At 45.5% G+C, this 20916-nt stretch overlaps 1 protein-coding gene across 1 annotated transcript in view; it reads left to right on the forward strand.

The window, feature by feature from the left end:
• SI (sucrase-isomaltase) overlaps nucleotides 1-12096 on the forward strand; it is a 349991-nt gene extending 337895 nt beyond the window's left edge. The window contains exons 67-71 of the mRNA XM_077290631.1: nucleotides 367-491; nucleotides 2807-2895; nucleotides 6304-6344; nucleotides 11234-11398; nucleotides 11898-12096. Coding sequence (XP_077146746.1) covers nucleotides 367-491; nucleotides 2807-2895; nucleotides 6304-6344; nucleotides 11234-11398; nucleotides 11898-11966 — 489 coding nt within the window. The 3' untranslated portion in view covers nucleotides 11967-12096. The remainder of the gene's footprint in view (nucleotides 1-366; nucleotides 492-2806; nucleotides 2896-6303; nucleotides 6345-11233; nucleotides 11399-11897) is intronic.
• Nucleotides 12097-20916: the final 8820 nt, after the last annotated feature.

The raw sequence follows: 20916 nt of genomic DNA on the forward strand, positions 1-20916 counted from the left end.
GACCAAGACCAGCGACACCCATCGGACTGGACCACCCTGCAGGTGAGTGTAATAAAACTTATTTTTCAGGTCAGTTTTTGGACTTATACACAGCATTATAGAATGCTGTGTATAAGCCCTGAAAGGTGGTGGCGGTATCTTATGTTGGCCAACACTGCTGACAGTTTCACTTTAATCAGTATAACGGTGACAATCTGACATTGTCTGTAAGTTACTGTGCACAATCCTACAGGTTCCCTTTAAATGCAGCACTCTCACAGTCACACGGACTCTGAAGGAAACATCGGCACACAAACTCAACCTCTAATCCCATAACATTAATGATGCGTTTTACTAAAATGTAATAAAAATATGTTTCCATTATAGGGTAATGTGGTTGAAGAAAGGGGTAAGAAAGTGAAATTGAATGCTCCTCTTGAAATCATTAATCTTCACGTTAGGGGTGGATATATCATACCATGGCAAGATCCTGCTAATAATACTGTTTACAGGTAGGCAGATGACATCATTGACATTATTATTTTTATTATTTATTTATTGTGTTGTAATTGTATAGATAGAACAGCTACCACATTGACTCAAAATGAATAAGAATGGCAATGCTATACAAATAATGGAGTGGGCCAGTGCACTTATGCTCCTAACCTAGCATGACAATATTAGTTATATTGATACATCAGAAACTCTTCAAAATCAATCATAAGGCAATTGTATTTGATTACCTATGTTTCTCTTTAACAATTTCCAGTAGCTGAGTGCTAAGTACTTTAAGGACATGAGGAAGTCAGGGCAGTTCTCACAAATGGGTACTGTCACTGTGCCCAAGTGATCAATGCATGGAGAACAGTAGCAACACAGCTTCACTCCCACCACAAGTATCATCCCAAAATTAACTAAATCAGTGATCCAATTAAGCCTGACCATTTCTGCAGTGTAATGTATAAAGGGGCCCTATTAGCAGTGCTGAGCACTGGCAACATGGTTACTGGATCTCTTATCACTATGAAAATAGCTGGTTGATTTCTTCCCACCAATAATCATCAAAGTCCATCATTATCTTAGTTCTGTTTTTAAAGTAAGGTGTTCCATATTTTCCAAACAGTGTATATCGTTAGAACAATATGATGTACAAGAGTAAGCAATTACAGTGGCTTGCAAAATAATTCATCCCTTTGGCTTTTTACCTATTTTGTTACATTACAAACTAGTGATGAGCGAATATACCCGTTGCTCGGGTTTTCTCGAGCACGCTCGGTGGTCTCTGAGTATTTGTAACTGCTCGGAGATTTAGTTTTCGTTGCCTCAGCTGCATGATTTACAGCTGATTGACAGCTTGAATACATGTGGGGATTCCCTAGCAACCAGGCAACCCCCACATGTACTCAGGCTGGCTAGCAGCCGTAAATCATGCAGCTGAGTCAACAAAAACAAAATCTTCGAGCTCTAATAAATACTTGGAGATCACCCGAGCAATGAATACACTCGCTCATCACTACTTACAACCTGTGTTTAAATATTTTTGTAATCCAATTTGTGTGTGATGCATCATCACAAAATAGTCTAAGTTGGTGAAGTGAGAAAAATGTAGGCATAACTTAAATTTATGGGATCAAATAACTAAAATTGTCATTTGCATACGTATTCACCCCTTTTGCTTTGAAGCCCCTAAAAGTTTCTGGTGCAAGCAATTGCCTTCATAAGTCTTATGCTTAGTGAAAGGAAGTCCCCCTGTGTGCAATCTAAGTGTCCCATGGTCTGTCAGTACATGCACTCCTTTTCTGAAAAGCCACAGAGGCTACAACAACATAAAGCAAGAGGCACCACCAACCAAACAACAACATGACGACCAAGGAGATCTCCAAACAAGCCAGGGACAAGACACTGAGAAGTACAAGTCGGTGTTGGGTTATAAAAAAATATTCCAAGCAGCAAAATAAAAGCACAATTGTGATTTTCCAAAAAGTGAATTAGACCTTACAATAAAAACTATACATTTGGGAGACAAGCTCAATTACATCAACAAAACACACTACTATGAAGGTTCAGAAACTGAATTAGTGATATGAATTACTTCTCCTATATGGTCATCCACACAGTTCATCTAGTACAATGTTTCTGAAACCCCATCCTCACGGCCTCCAACACATCATGCTTTCAGGATTTCCATAGTATTTCACGGGTGAGAGAACCTGTGGCAGTTTCTGAAGCCTTAATAATACTATGCAATACCAAGGAAATTGTGAAAGCATGACGTGTTGCGGGACATGAGGACTGGAGTTTGGGAAGCACTGATCTAGCACATGCACTGACAAGGAGATTGTTCTGCCTTCAACAAAGCAGAGCTAATGAGATTTATATGAACTGTGTGGATGTTATATTTGACATCATTCATGTCAATCACAAGAAGAGTGGTGGCACAAAAGCTAAACAACAGAATGCCCATTAGCTTGCATTGCGGGACTACTATAAAATACTTTTTGTTAAGTGTGTAAAGGGTTAAAAGATGGTGATTATATAGGGGAAACCTGGTAGTCCATAAGCAAGAGACCTTGGTTATGCAGTAAATGGGGTTAAAGAGGTTTGGATTTGTGTCTAAGAAGAGGTAAATGATTACAGTACTTAATATGAGTGACTGACCAAGTGATTTATTTGATGTTGATGTATTTAGAGGATTGTTTTCAACAACTACTTCACTGTGGATTTTTTTTCTTTACATGATCTAGATCAACACTGTATGATGATAGATTGAAGTTATAAAACAATAAGTAGCATTTTAAAAAATATATAATGTTTCTTTTAATTGCAGCCGTAAAAATTTTATCGGACTTTTGGTAGCTTTGGATGATTTGGAAAAAGCTGAAGGCAATCTTTTCTGGGACGATGGGGAAAGTATAGGTAAGTTCTTCCTAATAATAAAACAAGAATGTACTGTATAAAATACAATTCACTAAAAACGTTTGGTAGGTTAACAACGTTGGTCTGGGCCCACAGGAGGGATTGACTCTAGGCGCCCATCTTACATCTATATGCAAATATCTGTTAGCCGTTATTACCATTATAGTGGAGCTTTGACTGTAAAACAAAGGATGCTCCTGCACGTGTACTGTGCACCATCATAACTGTGATTTACAATTACAGTAGTTGCATTAAAGGACTTCTTTGGTTAAAACACACCATGGGCTCCACAGGTTAGGTGATAACTTGTTGATTATTTGAGTCCGCCCATTGGAAACCTCACTAATTGGAAGAATTGGGAAGTTTTATCCCCGACAGGACACTTTTATCCCCATTATAAAATGGAATGGCTGGTGGAATGTCTGACCGCAACTCCATTCATTCTGTTTGGGGTTTCCAGAAAAAAGTAAGTGCAGTTTTTGCAGTCATTTAGGGAATGAATGGATCAGTGGTCAAGTCGCACATGCTGCTCCAGTTTAATTGGGATTAAAAGCTCTACATTCTGATGATCGGTGCGGGTCCCAGACCTACACGAATCAATAAGTTATCACTTATCCTGTGGAGAGGTGATTACTTGTTTTTACCGGAGAACTGGAGAGAAGGTGTGTCAGTTGTTGGGATTCTCCCGCTGCACAGGATAAATCCCAAGCATTATCTGGTACTATTTTCTCCCATTCAGGTCTAGACGCTGCGATTTCTGCTCAGCACAGATGTCAGTCCCAGTGTCTTGCCCATGCTTATGGTATACATTTGGTTACTGCTGGCTCTTCAGCCAAGTCTATGGTAATCAGTGATATGCAGGTGCAGCCTTGTGCTCTGGAGGTTAAGTCCAGAGATCACTTTATTGAGCATGTCCGTGATGTAGCATCTTCTTATTGGTGGTCGGACATTAGCTGCTCTGGTGGCAGCACCGAATTGGCCTGTGGTAGATATCTCGACCGACTGAGCATCAATGTTTGTGGGGGAGCCTAGTGTATAAAAGGCTCTCAATAGCACATGCAGGTGTGCCAGTGTCATTCATGTTTTGGTGTGAGTGGGTGGTTACTCTACCACTCTGCATGTTTGTGTGAGTCTGTCTATGCTCAAGGACTGTACACATTGGCAGCCAGGTAGCACACTCATGCGGTTTTGTACCCTTGCCTCAACGCTGGAGCCTCTAATTTGCTACATACTTAGGGTGCCAGACAGGCACAAGTCCGGTCGCGTCAGTACTGGGGTAACTAGCCACTTGGCTTAGCATCTGTTTTGTTCACGTATGCGGATAGCACAGTTCAGTTACAGAGAAAGCTCAACCCTCATGCTTCCTCTCAATGAAGTCGACAGGGTATTGTACCTAGCGTTCCTTCTCTTGGCACAGCATCTGCTTCATTCGTATGTGTGGATAGCACAGTTTAGTTGCAGAGCAAGCTCAATCCACGTGCTATCATCCATGTGACGTTTAACAGGGTATAGTACTTAGCATTCTTAGTGTAGTACCTCTCTGTGAAGTAGCTGAGCTTGGTACTCAGTGTTCCATTCAATCTGTGTGGCATTAACACAGTGTGTTTAAGGTAGCACTCGCTGTTTTGTTCCATCATTTGTTCACACAAGCAGCAGGTTCTTCTCTGCACGGTGGACCACGGGTTGTGATTGCACTTTATTTTATATTATATTTAGTGCAATTCGCCAACCCTAGCAAGGTGTAAATGCAGCTTGTTCCAAGTATTTAATCACTAATGGAAATAAAGAATCCTTCACTTTTCTTCATCATCTGGCACAGACCTCAATCACTTCTTTCAGCCAGGACTCATCGCTGCAGAAAATAACACAAAGTTATCAATAGCTGATCACTTCTAGAGCACTTTGCAAGACATATTCACAATGCCAGATGAAGTAAAAAATGACATAGTGCCAACATGCACAGTAACAGGACCTCTCCTTTATTCCCCATGGAAACAGTATTCTAAAAAGTAAATAATATTAAACAAGTATATTAATCCTGTCTCCTAACAGCCCCCTAGAGTAATTATGTCAGTCCACTTGTCACCAAAAACGAATAAAGTAGGTTCCTCATTTTGGCCGTCATACAGTAATTTCATTCCTCAACCTGGCCCCTTTAATAATGTCCCACATTTTGGACCCCGATGTCTCTGGTCCTGGCCCCATGTCCTGTGTCCACATCCCTGGTCCTGGCCCCTATGTCTTGGGTCATGGCCCCTATGTCCCTGGTCCTTTCCACATGTCCCTGGTCCTAACCCCAAGTTCTGGCTCCTTGTCTCTTGCCCATGTCCCCGGTCCTGTTCCCATGCCCCTGGTCCTGGACCCGTGTCTCTGGTCATGGAATCATGCCGCATGCCTCATTTCCAAGTCCCTTTGTTACTGGCTCCATGTCCCTGGTACCTGACCCATTTCCCTTGTCCTGGCCCCATGTCTCTTGTGCTGGGCCCATGTCTAGGCCCCATGCCCCTGGCCCAATATTCTGGCCCCATGTCACTGGTCATAGACTCATCTCCTGGCCCCATGCCACGGTTGCCATGTTTCTGGTCCTGGCTTCATGCCCTTGACCCAATATCCTGCTCCATGTCACTTGTTCTGGCCCATGCCCCAAGCCCCATGTCCTGGCCCCTTCCCTTGTCTCCATGTCTCTGGTCCTGGCTCCATGTGCCTCCCCCAAAGACCAAGCCCCATGTCCTGGCCCAATGCCCCTGGTCCCATGTTCTTGATCCTAACCCCATGCCTGTGGCTCCATGCCCCTGGTTCCATGTCCTGGCCTCATGCCCCTGGCCCCATGTCAATGGACTTAGCCACTGTTCAAGCCCTATGCCACTGGCCCCATGTTTCTAGTCCTAGCCCCATGCGCCCAGCATCATGTCCTAGCCTCATGTCCTTGATCCCGGCCCCATGTCACTGGCCCCATGCGCTTGGTCCCATTTCATGCTACATCTACAGAAGCAAAAAAAGATATATTATAACTACCTGCCTGTGCTCCCACTGCCACGTGGTATCCTCTCTTCAAAGCCATCACTGTCATGTTAAAATGGCCGCCTACCTATTAGAGGCCGGTGGCTGACATCAGTTTGCCTGTCTAGGTAACTTTCATGTGCCGCCTGCGACGGGTGGACTTACATCAGCAACTGGACTCTGAAACATCGTCGGCTGTATTAACTATTCCAATCCAAAAAAGTCTGCACCACAATACATTTAGATGAAACCAGTGGGCCCCCTCTGCATCCTCCCTGGAGAATTGATAAAGCAGTTTATAATGAAACAAAAAAATGAAAAAGTTAGAAAGGTCAACATGGTAAAACAAATGCAAGATCTGTCTTATACTAAACTTGATATTAACATTTTCTTTTTCTCATTTAATAGAAATGACGAGTTATTTCCTGGGAACGTTCACGGCTGATAAGGTATACAGCTTTCCAAAACACAGATAAACATGTTTTCTTGGATATTTCTAAAAAGCTTAGAATATTTTCTTGGATCCAGTTGGATGAAACACATTAGTTAGGGTGGGCTCCAGGAGTAAATTAAGTCTTCAACAATGATGATAATAAGGTTTTCTTATTCGGAATACATTTTAGCGCTGTACCAGCATAGTAAAAAGAAATGTGCAAATATGTTCTTAAGAGACAACAATGAACATCCTCCTGCAAAAAATTGTAGAATTTAAAATCCACAATGAATAGTGTAGAAGGCAAGTTGATTACATTTTACCAAATATCACCCAGATGCTGCCTGAATTTTTGTACAAATTGTCCTGTATTGAAGAACAAGGACTTATTATCTTCAATGGGGAGGTAAAACTCTACAAACTTATAAAAGTACTGTGATTTTTGCTACAGGTTACATGTAGAATATTGCTTCAAATTGGAAATCATTACACCTTTCTGGCCAATCTTCCGCTGCTCTTGTACCAAGGCTTCTCTTGTACCCATTATATACGTACATACATATTTTTTTGTTAGAACAATGATTATAATTATTTATTATTAAATCACACAGCCAGACAAACAATAATTGTTTTAGCCCTTTAAAAACTATTTAGGGCCCCCTAACGAATCTACATGCAAAACGTGCGTAGGGGTGCTGAGCAGTGTGGCTCAAGTCATTATAGCACATGGTCTGTATTTTCAATGGTTCTACGTATATTTCTACTGATTTATATATATGGCTATTTGTTGTGAATAGGGGGATTATGATCTTTAAAGCATGTCAAACCTACACTCTGTTACTGTGACATAATTCTGACTCTTTAAATGTATGTTAGTGACCCATTGATGGTACTTTGACTACATTGTATAGCTATGTAATGTCCTCTATTATATAATAATATACTTAAGCCAGGTATTTCAACAAATGATGTTTAATGTTATATAATTGGTTATCGTCAATTCGTTTTATGAACCACACTACACTAAATAGTTTTTAAAGGTTTTTTAGGGGCTAGTTTACAACAATTATTGTTTTGTTTGACTGTGGGATTTAATAGTAAATAATGCAAATCATTGTTATAATAAAAAAATATATAATTCTTTACTATTTTAATAATGGTATTAATAGTCTGAATATGATCTAGTTTTGGGTACTTCCACATACAGGTACTTCTCACAAAATTAGAATATCATCAAAAAGTTAATTTATTTCAGTTCTTTACAACAAAAAGAGAATCGTATATATATTATATAGAGTCATTACAAACACAGTGATCTATTTCAAGTGTTTATTTCTGTTAATGTTGATTATTATGGCTCAGTAAATTAGAATAAATAACAAAAAACACCTGCAAAGGCTTCCTAAGCAGTTGAAAAGGTCCCTAAGTCTGTTTCAGTAGGCTCAACAGTCATGGGGAAGACTGCTGACTTGACAGATGTCCAGAAGGCAGTCATTGACACACTCAAGGAAAGCAAATTTTGCATTTCATTTAGAAATCAAGGTCCCAGAGTCTGGATGAAGAATGGATAGACACACAATCCAAGCTGCTTGAGGTCTATTGTGAAGTTTCCACAATCATTGATGGTTTGGGGAGCCTTGTCATCTGCTGGTGTATGTCTATTGTGTTTTATCAAGACCAAAGTCAGTGCAGCTGTCTACTAGGAAATTTTAGAGCACTTCATGCTTCCCTCTGCCGACAAGTTTTTTGGAGATGGAAATTTAATTGGCCACCAAGACTTGGCACCTGCCTACGCTGCCAAAAGTACCAATACCTGGTTTAAAAACAACAGTATCACTGTGCTTGATTGGCCAGCAAACTCGCCTGACCTTAACCCCATGGAGAATCTATGAGGTATTGTCAAGAGGAAGATGACAGACACCAGACCCAACAATGCAGACGAGCTGAAGGCTGCTATCAAAACAACCTGGGCTTCCATAACACCTCAGCAGTGCCACAGGCTGATTGCCACCATGCAACGCCGCATTGATGCTGTAATTGATGCAAAAGGAGCCCCGACCAAGTATTGAGTGCATTTATTGAACATTAGTAATGAGCGAATAGCTTCGGCTCTCCAAGCATGTGTTGTGACTGTCACATAGTCGCGACACATGCAGCTGCAGCGCCAAACAGATGATTATCGGGAGTGCTCCAGGTATCCGGGTTCCCAAAGCAGCTATTCGGTAAGCGCTATAGCTATTTGGATGAGGATTCGGACTTATCCAAAGCTATTCGCTCATCCCTACTGAACATAATCTCAGGAGGCCAACATTTCGGATTTTAAAATCATTTTTTAAGCTGGTGTTATAAGGTATTCTAATTTACTGAGATAATGACTTTGAGGTTTTCATTGGCTGTAAGCCATAATCATCAACATTAACAGAAATAAACACTTGAAATAGATGACTCTGTAAAAACGCTATATGATATGAGTTTCACTTTTTGTATTGAAGAACTGAAATAAATTACCTTTTTGATGATATTCTAATTTTGAAAAAAGCACGTGTATATATATATATATATATATATATATATATATATATATATATATATATATATATATATATATATATATATATATATATATATACATATATATTCAGTGTGGTAAATAAGTATTTGATCCCTTGCTGATTTTGTAAGTGTGCCCACTGACAAGGATATGAACGGTCTATAATTTTAAGGGTAGGTTAATTTTAACATTGGGAGATAGAATATCAAAAATAGAATCCAGAAATTTGCATCTTACAAATTAATTTGCTTTTTGCAGTGAGACATAAGTATGTGATCCCCTACCAATCATTAAGAGTTCTGGCTTTTAGAGACCAGTTAGATGCTCCTAATCAACTCGTTACCTGCATTAAAGACATATGTCTTATATAACCACCTTTATAAGAGACTCTTGTCCTGTCAATCAGACTCTACTCTCTACAACATGGGCAAGACCAAAAAGCTTTAAGAGCTTTATAAGGATGTCAGGGACAAGATCATAAACCGGAACAAAGCTGGAATAGGCTACAAAACCATAAGTAAGATGCTGGGTGCGAAGAAGGAGACAACTGTTGGTGCAATAGTAAGAAAATGGAAGAAATACAAAATGACTGTCAATCGACATTGATCTGGGGCACCATGCAAAATCTTACCCGTGGGGTATTCTTAATCATGAGGAAGGTGAGAGATCAGCCTAAAACTACAAGGGAGGAACTTGTTAATGATCTCAAGGCAGCTGGGACCACAGTCACCAAAAGAAAAACATTTGCAACACATTACACCATAAAGGTTTAAACTTCTGCAGTGCCCGCAAGGTCCCCCTGTTCAAGAAGGCAAATGTGCAGGCCCATCTGAAGTTTGCTAATGAACACCTGGATGATTCTGTGAGTGATTGGGAGAAGGTGCTGTGGTCAGATGAGACAAAAATTGAGGTCTTTGACCCAACTTTGAGGCATTAACCCAACTCGCCGTGTTTGGAGAAAGAGAAATGCTGCTTATGACCCAAAGAACACTGTCCCCACTGTCAAGCATGGAGGTGGAAACATTATGTTTTGAGGTGTTTCTCTGCTAAGGGAACAGGACAACTTCACCCCATAAATGGGAGCATGGATGGAGCCATGTGCCGTAAAATCTTGAGTGACAGCCTCCTTCCCTTTGCCAGGTCATTAAAAATGGGTCATGGCTGGGTCTTTCAGCAAGACAATGACCCAAAACATACAGCCAAGGCAAAAAAGGAGTGGCTCAAATAAAGCACATTAAGATCATGGCGTGGCCTAGCCAGTCTCCAGACCTTAATCCCATAGAAAACGTATGGAGGAAGCGGAAGCCAAGTGACAGCCTCAAAATCTTAATGATTTAGAGATGATCTGCAAAGAGGAGTGGACCAAAATTCCTCCTGATGTGCGCAAACCTCATCATCAACTACAAAAAAAATCTGACTGCTCTGCTTGCCAACAAGGGTTTTGCCACCAGGCATTAAGTCTTGTTTGCCAAAGGAATCAAATACTTATTTCTCACTGCAAAATGCATATAAATTTATATAATTTATACAATGTGATTTTTCTGGATTTAATTTTTGATATTCTGTCTCTCAATGTTAAAATTAACCTACACTTAAAATTATAAACTGTTCATGTCTGTGTCAGTGGGCAAACTTACAAAATCTGCAAGGGATCAAATACTTATTTCCCACACTGCATATATGCATATACTTTTGAATCTAATGGAAATGGGTCTGCATACCCTTACTGTTATATTTCTCTTGTACCCAGTCCAATTGCTGCCTTCAAAGGTCACAAGCAGCGGAACTCACTGAAGCAAAACAGCAACAAATTATTTTTTTTTAATCTCTGACTGTGGATTTTTGATAAATATATGGATATTTAGATACTTAGAAAGAGAGAAACATGTTAAAGCAAATCTGTCAACAGGTTTTTGCCACCTCATCTGAGAGCATCATGATGTTGTGACAGAGACCTTGATTCCAGCTATGTATTACTTAGTTTCCTGGGTGCAGCAGTTTTTAAATGGATCTGTGTATTACCTCACCCACATCCCTGAATTGGCAGCTTTCTGTACACATAGTACATTGAGAGAAACCTGCTCACCAGTGGAGGGAGCGGGGTTACAAAGAGCGGCAAGTCTAGAAGCTAGTCCAGTGATAATCTGCTGATAAAATATTGATGTTAATGAGCCTACCGAGAACAGGCTAGTAAGTGACACACCCCTGGAATCAGGGTCCCTGACCCTACTTCATGCTGCGCTCACATTACATAGCAAAAACCTGGTGACCGTTTCCCTTTAATGTTGTTTTGTGTATATTATAAATAGTAGAATTATTTTATATGTAAAACTCTTATTTCTATGTTTAAACAGAAAACTGTCAAATGTGAAGTGAAATCGAATAATTATCTATCATTGCAAAATCCCCTATATCTTGGACACGTATATGTTTGGGGCCCTGGAACAAGTGCAAACAGTGTTTCAGTTACACATAATGGTACGACTGAGGCCATTACACATTTTACAGTAAATGGGGAGGTAAGTTACATATGCCAATCATAGACTATTGCACGTATATTTTTCTTGAAATAACAACATTATTACAATAATCATTTGGATAAATTATAAAGTTTAATGTCAGAGATGTCATTTGAGGAAGGTTGGCAAGAAAAGCAAGAGGAAAGTGAATTTTCTGCATCACATAAGTTGAGAAGGAAGAATTTCTATTATGAGAACCCAGGAAAAATATGAAAATTAGAATATTTATTGATATTTATTCACCGTGAACAGGTTTTTTTTCTTATGGCGAGGGGAGGTTATTTACCCTGTAAAGTACATGTTCTTATGTTCTTGGCACGCACTACTTTTCTTTTTGAAATACCATACTGAAAAAGAGCTATGATGGGCGAAGTAGTCATATAGTGTATCAAATATTGCAACACAGAGATATGAGGCACTCACAATATCTGTCATTTATTCTGATTAAAGTTTTAATAAATTAATTTGTGTTTTTTATTATTTTTAATTTTTTTTGCAGGTTCTAGAAATCCATCTAACAAACAAACAGTACAATTTAGCCAATCCTATTACAATTACATGGACATGAGATCTGAAAACTTGCACTTGAAGATGATTTTATAATTAAGATTTGTTTTTAGATTCCATCAATGTATTTTCTTTTGACAATGTAAATATTGCTTACATCAATTAAATAAAATTTCTGTATTTGACTAAAATATCTGGGGGTAAGCGTTTCTTAATTGCAGATTACAGACTGGTACAGAGGGGAGAGGACCCTGTTCTTGCAGACTTACATTCTATGGGATAATGGGGAAGACACAGAAGGTCGGGGGTGCAGCAGCTCTGGTGGTGGTGAGGCGGCAGCTCTGGTGGTGAGGCAGCAGAATGGTTATTGCAGGCTGTATGCTTTCCTGAAAAGATGGGTTTTCAGGTTCCGTCTGAAGGATCCTAGGGTGGTGGATAATCGGACGTGTTGAGGCGTGGAATTCCAGAGGATGGGGGATATTCGGGAGTAGTGTTGAGCATTCCGATACCGCAAGTATCGGGTATCGGCCGATACTAGCGGTATCGGAATTCCGATACCGGGATTCCGATACTTGGCGCGTATCGGATACCGGAATCGGAAGTTCAATGATTCAAAATTCAGAAATTCAGCCAATGAGAAAGATTCCAAGTGTGGGCACATCCTGTTTAGCATGGAGGGCATGAAACTACTGGCAAGGCTGTGATTGGCTGCTGAAATGATGTCATGATGCAGTTTAAAAGTCGCTGGCGCCATTTTGCGATCACTCTGCTGTGAATTCAGTTAGTGACAGGACGCTGTTTGCTGACTGAGGGACAGTTTAGAGATAGCGATTTGCTTCTTTGTGCTTTCCAAAGGCTAATTTAGCAACCGCTGTGTTCACCTACTATTCACCTTCCTTTTGCCTTGTAGCGCTGTTTTCACAGCGATCTGCAAGGTCTGTGTGTGTGTGTGTGTGAGTGCAGCCCACTCTCTAGTCTGAGTGCAGCCACATAGGCCATCCATAGCTGGTTGTATTCAGTTCAGGGAGGGTGGTTCATTGCCTCATACTGTCCTTTTTTTTTTTTTTTTTGAAGTAGTGCAGGCTGCTGCACATTTTTTCCAAAAATTCCTATTAGTGTCTTTTCACCCGTCTCCAGCTAATTTGTGGAAAAACACTACATAGGATAAAGTAGAGGAGGGTTTTTGGGCCTTGCAGCGCCGTTTACGGCTGTCTGCACGGTCTCCGTGTGACTGCAGCTCGCCCTGTAGTCTGTGAGCAGCCGTAGCCTGGTTGTCTCCAGCTCAGGGTTTTTCACTGCGTCATACCGCCAAATCAATTTTCTTTTTTTTCAAAGTAGTGTAGTCTGCTGCTAATTTATTTTAAAAAATCCTATTAGTGTCTTTCCACCCGTCTCCAGCTAATTTGTGGAAAAACACTACATAGGATAAAGTAGAGGAGGGTTTTTGGGCCTTGCAGCGCCGTTTACGGCTGTCTGCACGGTCTCCGTGTGACTGCAGCTCGCCCTGTAGTCTGTGAGCAGCCGTAGCCTGGTTGTCTGCAGCTCAGGGTTTTTCACTGCGTCATACCGCCAAATCAATTTTCTTTTTTTTCAAAGTAGTGTAGTCTGCTGCTAATTTATTTTAAAAAATCCTATTAGTGTCTTTCCACCCGTCTCCAGCTAATTTGTGGAAAAACACTACATAGGATAAAGTAGAGGAGGGTTTTTGGGCCTTGCAGCGCCGTTTACGGCTGTCTGCACGGTCTCCGTGTGACTGCAGCTCGCCCTGTAGTCTGTGAGCAGCCGTAGCCTGGTTGTCTGCAGCTCAGGGTTTTTCACTGCGTCATACCGCCAAATCAATTTTCTTTTTTTTCAAAGTAGTGTAGTCTGCTGCTAATTTATTTTAAAAAATCCTATTAGTGTCTTTCCACCCGTCTCCAGCTAATTTGTGGAAAAACACTACATAGGATAAAGTAGAGGAGGGTTTTTGGGCCTTGCAGCGCCGTTTACGGCTGTCTGCACGGTCTCCGTGTGATTGCAGCTCTATCCGTTGTCAGTTCAGCCCCCCAAAAATAAATAAATAATAAAGTTCACCAAACACACCAGTTACACCACTTTACATTTGTGTAGGCCACATTAGCTCATATTCAAGTCTAGTCCACACTTTAGAAAATTAGTGTGTCTTATACCTGTTAGGAGGAGTTGCTCAGGAATAAGCACACAAAGCCGTTAGTACTTTTCTGCTTATCTTTATCAGTCAACCAAGATGAAGAAGGCAGTGAGTAAGGCACGTGGGCGTGGGCGCGGAGCAGGGAGGGGACGTGGGGATTCTGTGCCTGCTGCGGGCACCGGTGAGTCATCAGCACCCACTTTCACAAGGGAACAGTCGTTCATGCGCAGCTTTGTCGCCGAGCGCCGTACACCGCTGCTGCGTGAAGACCAAATTGAAGCCGTTGTGGGATGGATGGCAGCTAATGCATCAACTTCCATTAGTGCCACATCCTCTCAGACACAGAGCACTGGAGAGCAGCCATCTGTCTCTTCACCACCTGCAAAATTGCCCAGGCAGACAGAGATCCCAGGACAGGAGCAGTCTCTACTTCTGTTCTCTGAATCATCTCTTGGCTTGGAAACAGGGGGCCAGCCAAGCAGCATTGGAGAAATGGAAGAAGAGGCAGGGTGCAGTGATGCCCAACAGCTTTTTCTGTCTTCCTCTGAAGAGGCGGGTGGGCCAGTGGCTCCGGTCACCACCTCGCAGGCCGCATCAGCTGATGATGACACTCAGGTGCCACTTACTGGTGCGTGCTCTGCTGCTGAGACTACCCAGGAGGAGCAGTTGGGGGCAGAGGGTAGTGTAGATGATGAGGTCCTTGACCCATCTTGGCGTCAGGGACAGGAAGGTGGTGGGAGCAGCTCTGAGGAAGAGATTCCCCGTACGGCCCAAAGAGGGAGAGGGAGGGGGAAGACTGCGGATCCTGCAGCCTCCGCTTTGGCACCCGTAAGGAGCATGTCTCTTCCAAAAGTCAAAAGGGGGGCTCCCAAGACTTGCAGTGCCTGGTCCTTTTTTGACACAGTTGCAGATGACATTTGCTATGTCAGATGCAAGGTGTGTCATCAAAAAATCAAAAGAGGTCAAAAAGTCGCCAACCTCAATACCTCCAACATGTGGAAACATGTGCGCAACAGGCACCCGGCGGAGTTAGACAAACACACTGAAGAGCTAGGCCAACCAACAGCGGCAGCTACCACCTCTTCAGCTCGTGTTGCCTCTTCCTCTAGCTCACACGCAGCTGGTTCGGCTTCCTCCCAGGATCGCCGTGGAAGAACCTCTGGCCCTGTTGTCCAGAGACCCGCTGTAATTCCACCCGCAGCACCACTTTCCCAGTCATCCACACACTCCCAGCCCAGTCTACAGCCATCGGTAGTACAGGCATGGGAGAAAAGGCGGCCTTTCTCGTCAAACCACCCACGAGCACAGGCTCTGACTGCAGGCATTGCCAAACTTCTGTCACTGGAAATGCTGTCATTCAGGCTGGTGGAGACTGACAGCTTCCGTGACTTGATGTCATTGGCAGTCCCACAGTACAATGTGCCTAGCCGCTTTTACTTCAGCAGGCAAGCCGTCCCTGCCCTGCACAAGCATGTGGAGGGACACATAAAACACGCGCTACTGAACGCCGTCAGTAGCAAGGTCCACCTCACCACCGATGCGTGGACCAGTCAACATGGACAGGGGCGATACCTTTCCCTCACTGCCCATTGGGTTAATGTAGTTGAGCCGGGTACAGACCGTGCGAGTGGCGCAGGACATGTCCTGGCCACTCCAAGGATTGCAGGAATCCATTCTGTACGCATTGACTCCTCCTCTTACACCAGTTCCTCAGAATCATCGCTGCAGGAGCCGTCACAGTCCACCTCCACATGGACCCGTGATGAACGTGTACCTGTTACGACCGACATGAGCACAGCCGTGGCCAAACGTCAACAGGCCGTCTTGAAATTAATTTTTTTGGGGAATCGTAGCCACACAGCGCAGGAGCTCTGGAATGCCATCAAGCAGGAGAGCGATGTGTGGTTTGAGCCAGCGAATCTCCAGCCAGGCATGGTAGTGTGTGATAATGGCCGAAATCTGGTGGCAGCCCTGGGCCTCGGCAACCTCACTCACATCCCATGTCTGGCACATGTGCTCAATTTGGTCGTGCAGAGTTTTTTGAGGGACTATCCGGATCTTGATGCACTGCTGCACAAGGTCCGCCTAGAGTGTGCTCACTTGCGGCGTTCCAGCACGGCAAAAGCGCGCATTGCGGCTCTGCAGCGCCGACACCGCCTGCCGGAACATCGCATCATATGTGACCTACCTACCAGGTGGAATTCCACGTTACATATGTTGGAGCGGTTGTGTGAGCAGCAGCAAGCTGTAATGGAGTACCAGCTGTATCAGGCGCAAAAAAGTCGCAGTTAGCGCCGTACAGACTTCACAACCACAGAGTGGGCCACTATGAAGGATGTCTGCCAGGTTTTGCGTCCCTTTGATTATTCCACGCGGATGGCGAGTGCAGATGATGCACTAGTCAGCATGACTGTCCCCCTTATCTGCCTGCTTGAAAAATCACTGCAAGCGCTAAGGGATGATGTTGTGGAAGAGGTGGAGGATGAGGATTCACCACTTCCATCATCTTCTGGACAGTCAGCGCCACGTGGTTCCTCACAAACGCGTAGGCAGGGGACAGTTTGTGAGGAGGATGAGGAGGAGTCAATGGAGGAGGAAGACATCCGTCCAGAGGAGGGAGTTCCCGAATTGTCCAGTACTCAGTGTGTACAGCGAGGGTGGGGTGATGACGAGCGGGCAGAGATCACGCCTCCAGCTGGGGACAGCGTTTCTTGGGCAGTTGGCAGTCTGCAGCACATGGTGGATTACATGCTGCAGTGCCTGAGAAACGACCGCCGCATCGACCACATTCTCAACATGTCTGATTATTGGGTGTTCACCCTCCTCGATCCTCGCTACCGGGACAACGTAGAAAGCCTCATCACACCGTTGAACCGGGAGCGAAAAATGCGGGAGTACCAAGACACACTGGTCAGTTCCATCATCTTCTCCATTCCAACTGAGAGAAGTGCTGCTAGTGCATTCCAAAGCAGCTCAGTGCGTCCAGGCAGTGGTGGAGGCTCTGCACAAAGAGGGAGCAGAAGCAGTGCCTCTGCCCAAGGCAAGACCAGTATGGCCCAACTGTGGCACAGTTTTCTGTGCCCCCCACAAAAGTCTACACCATCACAGACGGCTCCAGTCAGCAGGAGGCAACGGTTCCGTCAGATGGTGACAGACTACATGTCTTGCCCTCTTGCTGTACTCCCAGACGGCTCTTCCCCTTTCAAGTTTTGGGTCTCAAAGCTGGATACATGGCCAGAGCTAAGCCAGTATGCATTGGAGGTGCTGTCTTGCCCTGCGGCCAGTGTATTATCGGAACGTGTCTTTAGTGCTGCAGGTGGTGTACTAACTGACCGTCGCATGCGACTATCCTCCGATAACGTTGACCGGCTTACTTTCCTGAAAATGAACAAGGCCTGGATCTCGCAGGAATTTGCCACTCCTCCTCCTGATTAAATAATTAGGTCACTGTATACGTTATCCAGGTCTCCTGTTGTGTTCATCTTTCTACCACCTGAACTTAAATTCCTGGGCTCCAACACCGCCAGTTGAGGCTCAGAAGTGCCGTCTGCACAGTCAAAACATACGACCCAGTGTTATTGGGTTTCAGTAACGTCAGCTGATCCCCAGCTGTGTAGCCGGCAATGTGTCATGCGACCGCCACGCTGACACAACAACTGAAATGTAAGGGAATCTGTCCCCCCCCCCCCAAGGCGTTTGTTACTGAAAGAGCCACCTTGTGCAGCAGTAATGCTGCACAAGGAAAAAGGTAGCTATTTTGGTTTTGCTCCTTGCACACGCAAAACTTAACACTTATAAAATGTGTCCACTGATACCGTAAAACCGTCCCGGAGGTGGGACTTTCCTTCGTAATATGACGCAGCACAGCCGTCATTCCTACCCCCCCGACGCCGCGCCCCGGCTCCTCAGCGTTGTTTGATTCCGTCCCGGAGCCTGCGCTGTTATGTTATCCCGTGGCCAGGCACACTTAGCGCTGCCCGTCTTCTGGCATCATTTGGTGTCAGGCTGGCTGCGCCTGTGCGGCCACGCTGGCCGAGAGCCCGCCTCGCAGTGTCTTCTGATTTAATCCCACTGGGGGCCTGGGATCTATGGACATGCGCAGTGCATATCTGAACCTCCACCTCTCACTCATCTCCCTATGGCTTCTTCAGACTGTTCGGTGTCAGCTGGTCCCTAATAGCATGCCACGGCCGTGACACCGCACAGTCTGAAAAAGAAGCCGTAGGGAGGGGAGTGAGAGGCGAGGATATGCACTGCGCATGGCCATGGATCCCAGGCCCCCAGTGGGATTACATCAGAAGACACTGCGAGGCGGGCTCTCGGCCAGCGCGGCCGCACAGGCGCAGCCAGCCTGACACCAAATGATGTCAGAAGATGGGCAGCGCTAAGTGTGCCTGGCCACGGGATAACATAACAGCGCAGGCTCCGGGACGGAATCAAACAACGCTGAGGAGCCGGGGCACGGCGGCGGGGGGGTAGTAATGATGGCTGTGCTGCGTCATATTACGAAGGAAAGTCCCACCTCCGGGACGGTTTCACGGCTTCAGGGGACACATTTTAAAAGTGTTTAGTTCTGTGTTTGCAAGGAGCATGATGAAAAGAGCCACCTTTTCCTTTTGCATCTTTTGTGCTGCACAAGCTGGCTCTTTCAGCTACAAACGCCTTGGGGGGGGGGGGGGGGTTAAAGGTTCCCTTTCGACTTTCTCAGGCTTCGGCCTACATTGTGTTCCTCTGCTTTTCCACCTGCCCCTGGGCTCCAACACCGCTAGTTGCCGTCCAGAAGTGCTGTACGCACAGTCAACAGTTGCTCCTCTGTTATTGGGGTTCAGTAACGTCAGCTGTTCCCCTGCTGTGTGTGTGGCAATCCCTCCTACCTCCTCCAACCTCCTCCAACCTCCTCCTCCTCCACCTGTCCCTGGGCTCCAACACCGCCAGTTGCCGTCCAGAAGTGCTGTACGCACAGTCAACAGTCCCTCCTCTGTTATTGGGGTTCAGTAACGTCAGCTGTTCCCCTGCTGTGTGTGTGGCAATCCCTCCTACCTCCTCCAACCTCCTCCTCCTCCACCTGTCCCTGGGCTCCAACACCGCCAGTTGCCGTCCAGAAGTGCTGTACGCACAGTCAACAGTCCCTCCTCTGTTATTGGGGTTCAGTAACGTCAGCTGTTCCCCTGCTGTGTGTGTGGCAATCCCTCCTACCTCCTCCAACCTCCTCCAACCTCCTCCTCCTCCACCTGTCCCTGGGCTCCAACACCGCCAGTTGCCGTCCAGAAGTGCTGTACGCACAGTCAACAGTCGCTCCTCTGTTATTGGGGTTCAGTAACGTCAGCTGTTCCCCTGCTGTGTGTGTGGCAATCCCTCCTACCTCCTCCAACCTCCTCCTCCTCCACCTGTCCCTGGGCTCCAACACCGCCAGTTGCCGTCCAGAAGTGCTGTACGCACAGTCAACAGTCCCTCCTCTGTTATTGGGGTTCAGTAACGTCAGCTGTTCCCCTGCTGTGTGTGTGGCAATCCCTCCTACCTCCTCCAACCTCCTCCAACCTCCTCCTCCTCCACCTGTCCCTGGGCTCCAACACCGCCAGTTGCCGTCCAGAAGTGCTGTACGCACAGTCAACAGTCCCTCCTCTGTTATTGGGGTTCAGTAACGTCAGCTGTTCCCCTGCTGTGTGTGTGGCAATCCCTCCTACCTCCTCCAACCTCCTCCTCCTCCACCTGTCCCTGGGCTCCAACACCGCCAGTTGCCGTCCAGAAGTGCTGTACGCACAGTCAACAGTCCCTCCTCTGTTATTGGGGTTCAGTAACGTCAGCTGTTCCCCTGCTGTGTGTGTGGCAATCCCTCCTACCTCCTCCAACCTCCTCCAACCTCCTCCTCCTCCACCTGTCCCTGGGCTCCAACACCGCCAGTTGCCGTCCAGAAGTGCTGTACGCACAGTCAACAGTCGCTCCTCTGTTATTGGGGTTCAGTAACGTCAGCTGTTCCCCTGCTGTGTGTGTGGCAATCCCTCCTACCTCCTCCAACCTCCTCCTCCTCCACCTGTCCCTGGGCTCCAACACCGCCAGTTGCCGTCCAGAAGTGCTGTACGCACAGTCAACAGTCCCTCCTCTGTTATTGGGGTTCAGTAACGTCAGCTGTTCCCCTGCTGTGTGTGTGGCAATCCCTCCTACCTCCTCCAACCTCCTCCAACCTCCTCCTCCTCCACCTGTCCCTGGGCTCCAACACCGCCAGTTGCCGTCCAGAAGTGCTGTACGCACAGTCAACAGTCCCTCCTCTGTTATTGGGGTTCAGTAACGTCAGCTGTTCCCCTGCTGTGTGTGTGGCAATCCCTCCTACCTCCTCCAACCTCCTCCTCCTCCACCTGTCCCTGGGCTCCAACACCGCCAGTTGCCGTCCAGAAGTGCTGTACGCACAGTCAACAGTCCCTCCTCTGTTATTGGGGTTCAGTAACGTCAGCTGTTCCCCTGCTGTGTGTGTGGCAATCCCTCCTACCTCCTCCAACCTCCTCCAACCTCCTCCTCCTCCACCTGTCCCTGGGCTCCAACACCGCCAGTTGCCGTCCAGAAGTGCTGTACGCACAGTCAACAGTCCCTCCTCTGTTATTGGGGTTCAGTAACGTCAGCTGTTCCCCTGCTGTGTGTGTGGCAATCCCTCCTACCTCCTCCAACCTCCTCCTCCTCCACCTGTCCCTGGGCTCCAACACCGCCAGTTGCCGTCCAGAAGTGCTGTACGCACAGTCAACAGTCCCTCCTCTGTTATTGGGGTTCAGTAACGTCAGCTGTTCCCCTGCTGTGTGTGTGGCAATCCCTCCTACCTCCTCCAACCTCCTCCAACCTCCTCCTCCTCCACCTGTCCCTGGGCTCCAACACC

This window comes from Ranitomeya variabilis, chromosome 2 (genome assembly GCF_051348905.1).
Source record: "Ranitomeya variabilis isolate aRanVar5 chromosome 2, aRanVar5.hap1, whole genome shotgun sequence".
NCBI classification, from domain to species: Eukaryota; Metazoa; Chordata; class Amphibia; order Anura; family Dendrobatidae; genus Ranitomeya; species Ranitomeya variabilis.